The 14,533-nt window shown below is 45.9% G+C and overlaps 1 protein-coding gene across 1 annotated transcript in view; it reads left to right on the top strand.

Moving 5' to 3' along the window:
• The window catches only part of Chd1l (chromodomain helicase DNA binding protein 1 like), a 63,610-nt gene that overhangs the window by 16,574 nt on the left and 32,503 nt on the right, over positions 1-14,533 (top strand). Inside the window, exons 6-10 of the mRNA XM_059265934.1 lie at positions 1,908-1,989; positions 6,523-6,685; positions 9,946-10,101; positions 10,696-10,788; positions 12,315-12,411. Coding sequence (XP_059121917.1) covers positions 1,908-1,989; positions 6,523-6,685; positions 9,946-10,101; positions 10,696-10,788; positions 12,315-12,411 — 591 coding nt within the window. The remainder of the gene's footprint in view (positions 1-1,907; positions 1,990-6,522; positions 6,686-9,945; positions 10,102-10,695; positions 10,789-12,314; positions 12,412-14,533) is intronic.

Below are 14,533 nucleotides of genomic sequence, written 5' to 3'. Positions count from 1 at the left end.
TTTTCTTCCCATCCCCATGGTTTGACTGTCTGTCTGCCTGTCTGTCTGTCTGAGATAGAATCTTCCTAGGTAGACCAAGCCTGAGGATCTGAGTTCTATTCCAGAACCCACCTGGGAAAGAAAAGAATCAACTCCTGCAAGTTGTCCTCTGATTACACACACTGTGGTGGTATTGTGTTCCCCAAAATATTGTGCACCCTAATAAACTTACCTGGGGTCAGAGAATGGAACAGCCACAATATTAAACATAGAGGTTAGGCAGTGGTAGCACACACCTTTAATCCTATCACTTGGGAGGCAGAGGTCCCTCTGGATCTCTGTGAGTTTAAAGCCACACTGGAAACAGCCAGGCATGGTGACTCACGCCTTTAATCTGAGGAAGTGATGGCAGAAAGCAGAAAGGTATATAAGGCGTGAGGACCAGGAACTAGAGTCTGTTAAGCTTTTAGGCTTTTGAGCAACAGTTCATCTGAGATTCATTCAGGATGAGGACTCAGAGGCTTCCAGTCTGAGGAAACAGAATCAGCTGAGGAATTGGCGAGGTGAGGTAGCTGTGGCTTGTTCTGCTTCTCTGATCTTGCAGCGTTCACCACAATACTGGCTCCAGGTTTGATTTTATTAATAAGAACTTTTAAGATTCATGCTACAACACACTATGGCACACGTGTGCCCCCCATAAGTAAATGTAAAAAATTAAAATATAATGTAATATTCTGTAATGCTTACTAGCAAAACTAACAGTCTTAATATGTTCTACATTTTACTTTGTGTTTGATTTTTTTTTTTTGCAATTTTCAGGGACATATTTATGTTTTGCTTGTTTGGTTTTTATTTATTTATTTTTTTGAGACAGTGTTTTACATGTAGCCCTGGCTGGCTTTGCTGTGTAGCTAAGGCTGGCCTCAAAGTTGTGGTAACCTACCTCTGCCTCCCAAGTGCTAAGATTTCAGTTGTGTTCCCCCACACCCAGCCATCATTTGTATTACAGTGACCATATATGCCTTATTGTATAGCCATATATTTTATTGCCTATTATTTGATATTTAAGTTATTTTCAATTTTTGCTGTTTTAAGTAATATATCCTAAAACATATTCATGCATAAATATTTACCATATTTGGGGAGGTTTACAACAGTTTCCCAAAAGTATGTGTTAAAAATGTGCTTCTGTAGCCAAAGAGTAGTAGTGCTCTGTGCCTGTGGCCCAGCACTTGGAAAGCTGAGGCAGGAGGATTGCAAATTTGAGGCCTGCTTGAGCTGCATAGTAAGACACATGCAGTGTAGAAATACATGCATGTGTGTACGTGTATGTGCTTTTGTGGCTGACACTGATCAGTTGCTCTTGCTAGCTGCTATACAACAAATCATGCTCTGCAGTGGTCACTGAGGACCTCGTGCCAACAGGCAGGAGACACCGGGCCTGGTTCCGTTGAGAACTTCTCATTAAATCCCCTCTTTGTCTGCTGTGGCACAGCCATCTCCTCAATTTTTCTAATGGGTTTGAATCTCACTGCTGCTTCTGTGAGCCTGACCAAATCACCCAGCCTTTCCCAGCTTCATCTCCCTGTTGATCTGACCGTGTCTAGTCACCGTGTTCTCTTGGACTAAACACTCAGAGCTGCAAGTTCAGTACCTGGCACATGGTTATAAATGTTTTTCCTTTCTCTCTGGCTTTGGCTCCTTCCTTCCTGCCATCTCTTCTGTCTCAGGGGAAAGCCCCTTGCACGTACCCCCCTTACACAGCTGTTGTCCATGCCCACGGCTGCATCTCAGTGGGGAGGGGATTCAGACGTGTTTCTGAGGCCAGGCTGGTGGTTCGTCTGTCTAACGATAGTTGGAGCTTCACAGTGAGGTGGTTGTGAGACGTGAGTTAGCTGCACAAAGCTGAAAGCGGATTCTCTTCACAGCTTCTCTTGGAGTGTTCTTGCTGTGGACGAAGCTCATAGATTGAAAAACCAGAACTCCCTGCTGCACAGGACACTTTCAGAGGTAAATTCACAGGGTAGCCTCGGCATTCACCTAACTGCCTGCTGTTTGAGATAATCTTTTAAAGAGTGCTTTTAGTTTTACAACAAAATTGTGCAGAAGACACAGAGATGCCCCTCATCTCTCCTCCATTCATGTCTTCCCTCATTTACCAACATCCCATCCGAGCAGTGAATTTGGGGCAGGCGTCAGAACGGTGTTGACATTGTCACTCAGAATCTGTAACTCACAGATTCACTGTTGTGAATAAACTACTGTTGCTGTTGTAGATGCTGCGTGGTTGGGAGAAATGCATACTGACATCTCCCCACGAGGGCTGTCTCGTGCATGGTAATTTCACTGTCCTGACAACACTCTGGAACCCTGCTTACTCGTCTCTTCCCAAAGGATGTTAGCCAGGGTGCAGTGGTGCACACATGCAACCCCAGCATTTGGGAGTGATGGAGGCGGGCTGCACAGTCAGATCTTTCTAAAAAATAGTTTAGGTCTGAATAGCGTGGGTTTAATTGAAGCTTTCCTTGTTTAGTCAGATTACGGCAGGGCTAAGTGAACATTTGTGGGGGCACCAGAAAGAAGATAAGGTTTGTTAATTCCGGTTATCGAATAAGACCCCACCCCAGTAAAGTGCATTGTGCTTTTGGAAATGTTTCAGCTCTCTTTGGATCATCTTGGATTTCTTTACAGAAACAACCTCACCATAAATCTCTGTTTGCGATAACAGATATATTGGGCATATCGCGCCTCTCCCCAATTTACCTGTTTAAAGAATTTAATAGCTCACATGAAGACCAGTTCCATACCATTGACTATCACTTCATCATCTATGGTCTTTATTATAAAGTATGATATGTTCTCATCTTCTCTTGGCCTCTCCCACTTTTCTGGAAACATGGGAATGATTTGCCAGTGTTTTGGGGTTTTTTAATATATTTTTTTATTTTTTGAGATGCCTGTGAAAAATGGACCATCTCTCTCCTAGTTGAAAGGCTTGTTCATTCATGAGGCTACACATTAGTTTTTGTGGTGACTAAAGTTTGTTCCCATCCCATAATAAATCACTTACATCTAGCGGGCATTTGAAAGGAAACCTTTGATCTGAGTTCTGTAGTTCCTGGCCTAGAAGTTGCAGTTTTGGGAGTTTGAAAGCAGATTCATTCTCTGTAGATCGCGCCCCCTCGTAGGGCTTCCTCTTGCTCTCTGGTGCCATCGCCGCTTCTTTTTAGTGTCTTCTTAACAGTGTCACCTTCCCAAAAGGTTTTTCTATTGGTCCGTTTGTGCTGCTTGAGGGCAGTGCTGCAGACTGGGTCATAATGAACAGACATTTATTTATCACAGTTCTGAAGGCTGCAGAGCCAGAGCAAGGTTTTAGGGACTTCGTACCGTGTTACATGGCAGAAAGGTAAGAGAGAGAAGTGAAAGGTAGTTCAAGGATTCTTTTAAAAGGCCCTTTTCACAAGGGGCTCCTCTGGCCCCGTTACCTCTTGGAGGGACACCTCCTGGTACTGCCACGGTGGCAGCGCCTGTACTTTGGAGGGAGCACATTCGAGTCATAGCAGTTGCCATATCCTAGGTGTCTGTCCTGTAAGAGAATGCCTCGTAAGCTCCCGTGCCAGTTTACTGACGTATGATGAGAGAAGAGACAGGTCCCGCAGAGGGAGCCCGGGCTGGTGGCTTTGAAGTGGGCAGACCGAGTTCTGTTGCCGTCTTCAGAGCCTGCACTTCATATTCATCAGGAAACTGAGACTCGGAGGGGTGGAGCGAGGAAATTGCTCTGGGACACGTCAGCATTCCTTGTTAGGTGAGGTTTGGATTGTAGATCACTAGATGGTTGAAAAAGAAAATACATGTATTCAGGTGGGGCATGGTGGCACAGGTCTTTAATCCCAGCACTTGGGAGGTAAAGGCAGGTGCGTCTCTGTGAGTTTGAGGCCAGCCTGGTCTACAGAGTGAGATCCAGGACAGTGAGACCCCCTACACACACACACACACACACACACAAAGAACACCCCCCCACCACCACCACCAAAGAAAGTAAAGAGCCAAACAACCAAACAAAACCATGTATTTATTGCACTGAAAAGAAGGAATGGGGATTCTGTCTGGTTTTTTTTTTCTCTCTTAATATTGTTTGTGAAGTTGGAAGTGACCTAAATGTGAAAATGGGGAGTTGGTGCTGGGATTTATGTTTCATTCTTACAGTGCATTTACAACCAAAGCTGTCATAAAAAGTTATGAGAAAGAATATTGAATATTTAGTAAGGATGTGCTTAGACAGTGTTTTATACACAAACCTTATAAAGTGCTATAAAGACAGATTGTCTTTGATTTTCTTTTTCAACTGTAAGTTCTGATGCCAAAGTGGACAGTACTTTGAACCACAAACTGAACTCGTGTCCTAGGAAAAGCTAAATACTGTGACCAGCGGTCACCCTCGTGCCCCTCTGTTCACTGACCACCTCGGCTCTCCCCTGAATACACCGTGTGAATTCTGGCTACTGTGCGTACAAAGCTCAGTCCACGTAGTTGAGGTACTTCAAAAACGTTGTCCGATGAGCAGAACAGGCACGGGTGGGTAGATAATGGATGAGCGTTTCAGAAAGAACACAAGGAGCTTGCCCAAACCTTTGTATCCAGCTTTAACTGGTCATGCCACACCACTTTCTTACCACAAAAGCACTGTGTGGTCTTTCGATTGCTGCCCAGCCAAAAGTTAAGAAAAGGGAAAGAGACCGTAACCCACTCCTGCATTAACACTTCAGTATGTCGTGTGTGTGTGTGTGTGTGTGTGTGTGTGTGTGTGTGTGTGTATGTGTGTGTGTGTATGTACTGCCCACCCACTCCTGCATTAACACTTCAGTATGTCGTGTGTGTGTGTGTGTGTGTGTGTGTGTGTGTATGTGTGTGTGTGTGTGTAGTGCCCACCCACTCCTGCATTAACACTTCAGTATATTGTGTGTGTGTGTGTGTGTGTGTGTATGTGTGTGTGTGTGTATGTGTGTGTGTGTAGTGCCCACCCACTTCTGCATTAACACTTCAGTATGTCGTGTGTGTGTGTGTGTGTGTGTGTGTGTGTGTGTGTGTGTGTAGTGCCCACTGTGTTCTTTTTATTTAAGATAACATGCATGTATGTATGGTGATATTTTATTTGTATTAAAATGTTATTTGTATGTTAATAAATAAAGTTGCCTGGGGGTCAGAGCTATTAGCTAGCCATAGGAAAGCAGGGCAGTGGTGGCATACGCTTGTAATCCCAGCATTTGGTAGGCAGAGCTAGGTAAGTCTCTGTGTGTTCAGGGATACAGCCAGTATTGGATACACATGCCTTTAATCTCAATACCAATCATAGAAAACCTGGAGGTCTATACAGACAGGCTGTGATGAGGTGGTCATGTGGTTGGGTTTACAACCAATGAGAAGGCAGAACAGAAAGTCTATATAAAGACTTTAACACAGGAAGTAGCTCTGGTTCGGAGAGGTAGGACCATCGCAGGAGGAAGGATAAGGTTTTAGCTCTTAGCTCTGACCTCTTGGCTTTCTTCTTTGCGTTGGTTCTGTGTTTCTTATTTAATAAGATGGTTGGTTATATCTACATGTATGGAATATGGCTTTTCTCTTTTGTTACATTAATTTTCATGGTTCTTATTATGTCAGTTCAGAGATTGACCATCCTTGATCTAGTATCTTTTTTAAATTTTGTTTGTTTTGTTTTTCAAGACAGGATTTCTCTGTGTAGCCCAGACTGTCCTGGAACTTGCTCTGTAGACCACGTTGTCCTCAAATTCAGAAATCCATCTGCCTCTGCCTCCTGAGTGCTAGGGTTAAAGGTGTGGGCCACCACCTGGCGTTAATATCTCTTGTTAATGTTTTTCTTTCTTGGTTTGAGCAAAGAAAACAGACTTATTAAGGAAGATGAGAAAGAACTCCCAAGAGTACGGTGTCCCAAGGGAGGAATACTCTGTTGTTACTGTTTTTCTTAACCTTTAAATTTCATTACTAATAACTACTATTTAATTACTGATAAGGAGATTTATTTTTGGCTTCCCCATTTGTTTCTGAAAATTTAAAGAAGTCTCTTCTGTTTGGGACTGTCATGTGGCACAGAGTCCAGAAACATCCGGAAGTCTCCATACTCCACAGAGTTTTACAAAAGGCACTGTTTTGGTATCGGTCTTGCTTTTACCTGTAGTGGAGGGGCCTGGTGTGTTAGCTCCTTCTGCTCCCTGTGCGCATGCGTTCTGGTCTCAGTTGCTTTGGTAAGCTCCCCCACGTAGGGTGCATCCTGTAATTTAACTCTCCGAGATTGAGTAACAGTAAGGTGTTGAATACTTGCATCCCTATGCACTCTTTGTAGGGCCGTTTCCTGCTCCTTATAGCTGCAACCAGAGTCAAGCCCTTCATCTGTAGAACACACAGCCTGCACCCAAGCCTCCTGCTGTCATACTGCGGCCACTCCCGCTGTCGGGCTGCTCTTTGTTGGGCCGCCCAGTCTCTCCTCCCGGTGTGGGGGACTTCTAGTTTTGTTTGTTTGTGTTTAAGTTCTCAGCGGTCTTCCGTGTCCTGCTCACCGGAACTCCCATCCAGAACAACCTCCAGGAGCTGTACTCCCTCCTCAGTGTTGTAGAGCCCGATCTCTTCTGCAGGGAGCAAGTGGAGGATTTTGTGCAGCGTTACCAGGACATTGCAAAGGAGTCCAAATCAGGTAGGTTCCTCTCTTCCTGATCGTCCCCAGGAAGGCTTGGCGCAGATGTAGACAGAAGAAAGACAGCCAGAAGACCGGGGAGCTGAAGAGCCACAAACAGAAGGCCAGGGCTAGATGCTTCGATGACTTCTTTTAGCTGCCTGTGCTCTGTAGCCAGAAGTTTCTTGGGTTGTCGTCGTCCGTCCCCCCACCCCCACCCCACCCCCACCCCCGGCTCCCTGCAGTTCAGACAAATCTCTCTCTCACCCGAGGTCCCGCAGCGGCTTGCACCCAAGTAAACACACAGAAGCTTATATTATTTACAAACTGTATGGCCAATGGCTTTAGCCACTTGCTAGCTAGTTCTTATATCTTTTTTTGTTTGTTTGTTTTGTTTTGTTTTTTTGTTTTGTTTTTCGAGACAGGGTTTCTCTGTGTAGCTTTGCGCCTCTCCTGGAACTCACTTGGTAGCCCAGGCTGGCCTCGAACTCACAGAGATCCACCTGGCTCTGCCTCCCGAGTGCTGGGATTAAAGGCGTACGCCACCACCGCCTGGCTGGTTCTTATATCTTAAGTTAACCCATTTCTATAAATCTATACTTTGCCACGTGTCTCGTGGTTTATCGGTATCTTTACATCTTGCTTCTTCTTCTGGCGGCTGGCAGTGTCTCCTCTGTTCTGTCTGCCTTCCTCCTCTTCTCTAGTTAGAATGTCCTGCCTAAACTTATTCTGCCTCACCATTGGCCAAACAGCTTTATTTCTCAGCCAATCAGAGCAACACATATTCACAGCATACAGAATGACATCACCCATCAGTGCTCGACTCTCTGGGACTCATTAGTTCATTTTTGGAAGAGGTAGGAGGGGGCCTCCTGCAGGCCCATACCATCATTCAGTGGTCCACAGCGTCGATGTTTCTTTTTAACCGTGCACCAGAGCCAAGAGCTTAAGAGAGACAGGATGTAGAAGTATGTGGTGGTGGGGTGAGGGGGTTGGGGGGTCCACCTTCATCATCCTTTGTGCAGGGGCAGCTTTCCCCTGTACCTCTGCCCTCTGTCTCGTGGAATTATCTGAATATCGCTGTGATATTACCCCGGAATGCTAAGACAGTATTTTGATTCTGCATGTATTGGGTAGGTGTGAGTTGGAGGAGCCCTTCCCAGTAGAAGGCCCCAGACTACGGGCTAAAGATTTCTTTCTGCCATGCAACTCCCGTGGTTAGAGTTGCCAGGTAATTAGCTGGTTACTTGTCCTGCGTATTTTATTTTCTGTATCTGCCAACCTTATCATGGAGTGTAATTCTGGTTTAGGATGGTCTTTGAAGTTCAGGATACCTGGTGAGGGAACAAACGACTCAAATACTGACGACATTGCGGTCAGCTCTGTGGCTCGGAGCCTGGCCTCCTGGAGCTGGCACTTGACTCCGCTGATAAAGCAGGTGGTGGTTACTTGCCTACCTTTCTGAGCGGCTGCTGATCAGTAGCAATAAATGCAAAAACATCCCGGGAACAAGAGAGCCTCCAAAAAGCAGGATTATTAGTAAGAATAGAGTTCTTCAGGGTTCGCAGTTCCTGGGTTCAGAGCTGGTGACAGGCCGAGGAGGAGCTGAGATCCCAGAGAAGGAAGAAGGACAGCCAGAGCTCCATTTGTGGCACGGCTTGGGTTTTTTATACTGTAGAGTGATGCACATTCAGTGGAACGTGTGTGTGAACTTTGACTTGCTGTTGACACCTAGCTGTGTACAGATTTATGAGGTACAGTGTAGTGTTTTGAATTGTGTATACACTGGGTAGTGATCAGCTCAGGTAATTGGCATATATATCATCAGTTGAACTTTTATCATTTCTTGATAATGAATGCTTTCAAATGCTTTTTTTCTATCGGAGCATATTTCATATGTGTATGAAGTTATTAAAGAAGAAAAGCAGTAAAGGTGTATAATTGCTTTCTTCTTACTGCTTTGAGCTATAGAACGCAGCATATTCTATACATGTAGTGCTCAGTATCAGTAGTTGTTAGGTAAATGTAAATCAAGGCCACAGCAAGTGCTGGAAATTGGGCTCAGTGGTTAAGAGCACTGGCTGCTCTTCCAAAGAACCCAGGTTGGGTTCCCAGCACCCACATGGCAGCTCACAGCTGTAACTTCAGTTCCAGTGGATCTGACACCCTTGTCTGACCTCGGTAGGCATTTCACATACATGGTACCTTTATATACATGCCAGCAAAACATTGATACACATAAAATTAAAATAAATAAATAAATAAATGTAAAAATACAAAAAAAGACAATGAGGTACCACTCACCCCAGTGGAATGACTATTATCAAAGACGCCCCCCCCCAAAAAAAAATCACAAATGCCAGTAAGAATTCGGGGAAAGGAAAACCCAGTGATGATGGAGTGAATATAAATTAGTGTAAACAATGCAGTCCTAAGGTACCTCAGAAAGCTAAAAATACAACTGCCGTACAATTTAGCAATCCAGATTGGTTCCAAAGGAAATTAAACCATACGGGCATGCCACACTCTTCATAGTAGTCAAGATAGAGCTAAGCTAAGTGCCCACCATAGATGACTAATAAAGATCACACAGCACAAACATGCTGCAGATACTGCTCATGTAAACACCCGTGAAGGTTCTCTCTTCCGGGGTAGTGACGTAAGATTTTCTCTGGTCAGGCTGGGCGCCATCGGCACTCACAGCTTCCCAGTCAGCCATGAGAGGGAGACTCCGCAGTGCCCCGTGTCCCCAGAACTGCTGGCATAGAGCTGCCAATGAAGTATATGTAATAGTCACTTCTTGAACATATCTTTTACGTTGGTTCTCTCTGTGTATACTGTTGTGTGAAGGTCAGAGGACAACTTGTGGAGTCATTTTTTCCTTCTCCCATGTAGGTTCTAGGGATCAAACTCTGCTCATCACACGTGACAGCAAACACCTTCACCCATTGACTGTCTTTACTGGCTCTCAGCACTGAATTTATTTATCTTATTTTAGTAAATGGGATCTATTTTGCCCAACTGACTAATGAAGCGTTCAGAGCATTTTTAAGGTAGACTAGGATAAGCCATGATGTTTGGTAGATTAAGTATATTAAACGCATTTTTCAACTAACAATATTTTCAACCTGGGGTGAATTTACAGGGACATAAACCCTGTTGTAAGTCCAGGAGTGGCTGTAATATGAAAAAAAATCCTTGTCCTGACTCAGAATTCAGACCGAACGCTTTTTAGTTGTTGAATACCTCGATTCTACATTCTAACACTTTTCCTTATGCAGCAAGTGAGCTGCACAGACTCTTGCAGCCATTTCTGCTGAGGCGGGTGAAAGCTCAGGTAGCCACAGAGCTTCCCAAGAAGACAGAGGTGGTGATATACCACGGCATGTCAGCACTACAGAAGAAGTACTACAAGGCCATCCTGATGAAAGACCTAGGTATGGGACGTGTCTGTGGAGAAGCTGAGTGCCTGTGGTTTTCATGTGGGAAGTGCTCAACAAGAAGGGGGTGGAGTCTTAGATTCTTCTCGGCTGCAGTGAGTGAGGCAGGGACTCTCAGACAGTTGTTATGGTTTCCTTTTTCCTCTGGCCGAATTCCCCTTACTGCCTTGAAGCAAGCACTTCCAAGTGCTCCAGTCCTGCCCTCTGTCTTTCCAGCCCATTGGATACTTAACGAGCTGCAAAATGCCGTTGACTCAAATTCACTGGGAGGAATTGGGAGTGAGAAGGGAGAGACCACAGTGTGATCTCCTGATTGCCATTTTGTAGTTGTCCCTCGCCTCCCTAACAGTTACGGTGGGAAGTGTAGATGTCTGGAAAAAGGGTCATCAAGTTCGCTACATTCAACTCCCAGTTTATTGGTCCTTCTTAGAGAGATGGCTAAGCAAATTTCACAAGGTGTCCAGTCCCGTCTGGGCAGTTACACAGGTCTGAGGTGCGCATGATTAAATGTCTGAGGCTGGGGAGACTTGGGGGGGCGGGAGGCGTGGCTCTGGCAATCCATCTTTCTTCCTGTTGTTGTTACAATTTCAGATGCGTTTGAGAATGAGACCGCCAAGAGGGTCACCCTCCAGAACATCCTCACGCAGCTTCGGAAGTGTGTGGACCACCCGTATCTGTTTGACGGTGAGGGAGGCAGGGCGCAGTCCTCCACGACACTGTTTCATTAGCCGTCTGTGACCCAGGCCGAGGCGGGGTGTGCCCTTCGCCGCGTCTACGTTTATGCGGTTTGTTGTATCTGTGTCATCTGACCCGTCTGCTCAGAGTTCTCAGTTCTTCCTAATATCCTTGGAGATCATGTTTTTCTTTTTCTCTTTTACTCCAAGATCCAGACTCAGATCCTACGTTGTGTTTGTCCCGCCTCTTTATCCAGAAGGTAGACATGTCCTTAAGCTTTTCTCACTAACTCGTTGTTCTCACAGCATTGACGGTTCTGGAGAGTCAAAACCAGCGGTTCTCCAGAGAGCCGTTGTTGGGTTCATCTGCGTGTTTCCTCCCACTTCCTTCCTTCCTTGTCTTAGCACACCAGGCCGCCCTTCCTCACCAGTCTCCACGCTGCCCCGCCAGCGGCTGTCTCACTTCAGGGTCCGTCAACCCCTCAGAGACCTGTGGCACAGCTGCCACTGCTTTCTGAAAGCCTCCCCGTCTCCACAGAAGAGCTGTGTCCTGCCTGCCTGCCACATCTGCGCCTCTCCACTGTCCTAGTCTCACTGACTTCCACGGTTCTGAGTGCACCTTAGGCCTCTGTCTGTGGGTTTGCCGGGTGTTTAATTTTCATTTCACCTGGGACTTTCATTTACATTTTTTCTTTTCCTTCCTTCCTTCTTTTTTCTTTCTTTCTCTCTCTCTCCCTTCCTTCCTTCCTTCCTTCCTCCCTCCCTTCCTTCCTTTTTCTTTTGAAGTAGGTCTCACTGTGTAGTGTAGGATGTTCTGGAGCCTGCCATGTAGACCTGACTGGCTTCAAACTCGTGGAGATTTGATCCACTTGCTTCTGCATTATAAGTGCTGGTATAAGTGCCTGCTCCAACACACCCAGGTTGTCCACTGGGAATTTTTAAATATGCTCCAATTGGAAGCCCAGGGACAATTCTAGGAATTCTGGGCATGGGGTCTGTATCATAGGAAGGCCTAGTGCAGAGGTTTGTTCAGTCAGGTAGGGGTTCCTAATGCTGAAACTGTTTAAACAGTTCACAGAATCTTAGTTCGATGCCCATTAGGGTTTTTGATTGTTTTAATGGTTGGGAACACGTAGATTTTCAAGGAAGCTCTGCGGGTAATTCTGACTGCTACCCCATACCTACCTTAGAATGTATGTGCCATCTCTGGACATGTTTGTTGATTCGCTTCCCTAGAGAGCTCAGACTCCAGTTTGGGTTTTCTTGACTGTTAACATCGAGGTGGGTTGGCCCCTTAGGTAAGCTTTTATGTTTAATTTTCTTTTGGGGTATGCCTGCCTCTGTGACTGGTGTCAAGAAGTATTGAGGTCCTCATACAAACACATAATCATAAACTTCCTCCAGGACAGAAGAGCCTTGGCACACCCAGTGTAAGAAGCGTGGGGCTGCTTTGCTGGTGGCCGGCTGTCAGCATTGCTCCTCAGGGAATCTGCTCCTAGCGGGCCCAGTAGTGGAAATGGATTCTTTCTTCCCTAGGTGTGGAACCAGAGCCCTTTGAAGTCGGAGAGCACCTGATCGAGGCCAGTGGGAAACTTCACCTGCTGGACAGGCTGCTGGCATTTCTATACTCCGGGTAGGCAATGGGTTCACATTTACTGCTGTGAGCTAGTAACCGTCAGAACCCCAGTGGTGAAGAGCTGACAGATTTCTGAGAAGGATCCAAGTTTTCTTTCTTCAGGGCCTTGATTAGGGTTCCACCTTCTATGCAACGATGCCCCAAGCCCCTGCCATCCCATCCCCCTCACCCCTCCTCGGTCATCCCTTCGTTAGGATTCCTGCAGCCATTGGGATCCAGTTCAGCTCTGGCAGTGTCCTCTGATAGCTGTGTGACTCATCAACTCACGGCAGCCTTATCACTCCGACCTTGTTCTGTTCCCCCAGGACAGAGACAGCCTGGGCTTCTCTTCCAGGGTTGCCTGTTGGAAGCTCGTGTTGAATCAGTATCTGTCACAGGGGCTCAGTTAATATTCCTTCTTGCTAACCCATGGGTCTTGGTCTAAACTCAAGGGGATCTTGGGGGACATCTTCCCAAAGACATGAATTGAGTGATCTTGTGTAAGAGTATTTGGCTTCTTGGTGTTCAGCCTGTTCTGCATGAAGAAAGGGAATCTAGACAAACCCCATATTCTTGAGGATTTCAGTTTATCCCTTTGAAGGAACGGCCCCAGGTGTGGCCTGAGATATAGCAAAATTGCCCATTAGGAATATGCAGGATCAATAATTGCATGTTAAATAATTGTTTGCCATGCAGTATTTTATTGGTTAGAGCCAATAAAGGGCATCTACTTGTCAGACCTGAGGAATGTGTGAATTCTTCATGCCTGATTTTTCCATTTCACAGACCCAGAAAGGTTGTATGTCCAAGGTCACCTGGCCAGCACATGGAGGTGGTGAGATTAGGACCCCCCTCCCTGACCACATGCACGTTTGGGGCTAAGTCTTCTGGGAGGTCTCCTTAACGGTTGTGGTTGTGCTGAAGCTTATTGCACACAGAAACCGGGTTACTTCTTCTGATGAGAATTTTGTTTTGGTGGCATGGTGCTTCTTCGTTCATGAAGTTTTAAAACAGCGCCCAGTTAAAAGGAGCTCTAGGCTTGACTCCATTCATTTGTTGCTATTTTTATTTATTTATTTTTTTGGTTTTTCGAAGGCAGGCCTGGAACTCACAGAGATCCTCCTGCCTCTGCCAAGTGGGATTAAAGGCGTGCGCCACCACCGCCTGGTTTGTTTATTCATTTTTGTTGTTTTGAGACAGTATCTCCCTGTGTAGCTCTAGGTGGCCTGAAACTATCAAGTACACATCAGTGTAGACCCTGTTGGCCTTGAACTTGAGAAGGTCCTACTGCCTGTGCCTCCCAAATGCTGGGATTTCAGACATGAGCCACCAGGGCATCACTTTGACTTCGTTTTTTTTTATGTGTGTGTGTGTGTGAGAGAGAGAGAGAGAGAGAGAGAGAGACAGACAGACACACACACACACACACACACACACACACACACACACCCCTACACCCACAGAGGCCAGAGGATAACTTCAGGTGTCATCAGAAACACTGTTCACATCCTTTGAGACAAGGTCTCTCACTGGCCTGGAGCTCACCCATTAGGCTGGACTAGCCGTCCGGCAAGCCTAGGGATGCTCCTGTCTCTGCCTCCCCAGAGCATCTGAGATGCTGTACATGCCACTACACCCAACATTTTTTAACATGGGTTCTAGAGATCAAGCTCAGAGCCTCATACTTTTGAGGCATGCAAGAACTTCACACACACACACACACACACACACACACACACACACACACACACACACACACTGGCCCTTGACTTCATTCTTTTATTTTTGAGATTTATGTATTTTATGTGTTAGAGGTTTTGCCTGCATGTATGCCAATGTCAAGACACCATGTATGTGCAGTACCCACAGAGGCCAGGAGAGGGCATCAGAGCCCCTAGAATTGGAGTCACTGCCGGTTGTCAGCTGCCATTGGGTTCTGGGAATCAAACCCTGGTCACCTAGAATAGAGTAGCCAATGCTCTGAACTGCCAAGCCATCCCTCCAGCCCTTGCTTCCTTCTTAACCTACCATTCCGTGTTGTTCTTTTTCTTCTTTTATCAAGGATCTTGGGAGATGAGATGCCATGTGCCCCTTTCTAAAGTAATGTTTCTCTGAATTTTCAATCAAAATAGCTATAAAT

This window comes from Peromyscus eremicus, chromosome 6, assembly GCF_949786415.1.
Source record: "Peromyscus eremicus chromosome 6, PerEre_H2_v1, whole genome shotgun sequence".
Lineage (NCBI taxonomy): Eukaryota > Metazoa > Chordata > Mammalia > Rodentia > Cricetidae > Peromyscus > Peromyscus eremicus.
Note: the sequence above shows the minus strand (reverse complement) of the source record. Positions and strands in the feature narration are given on the sequence as shown.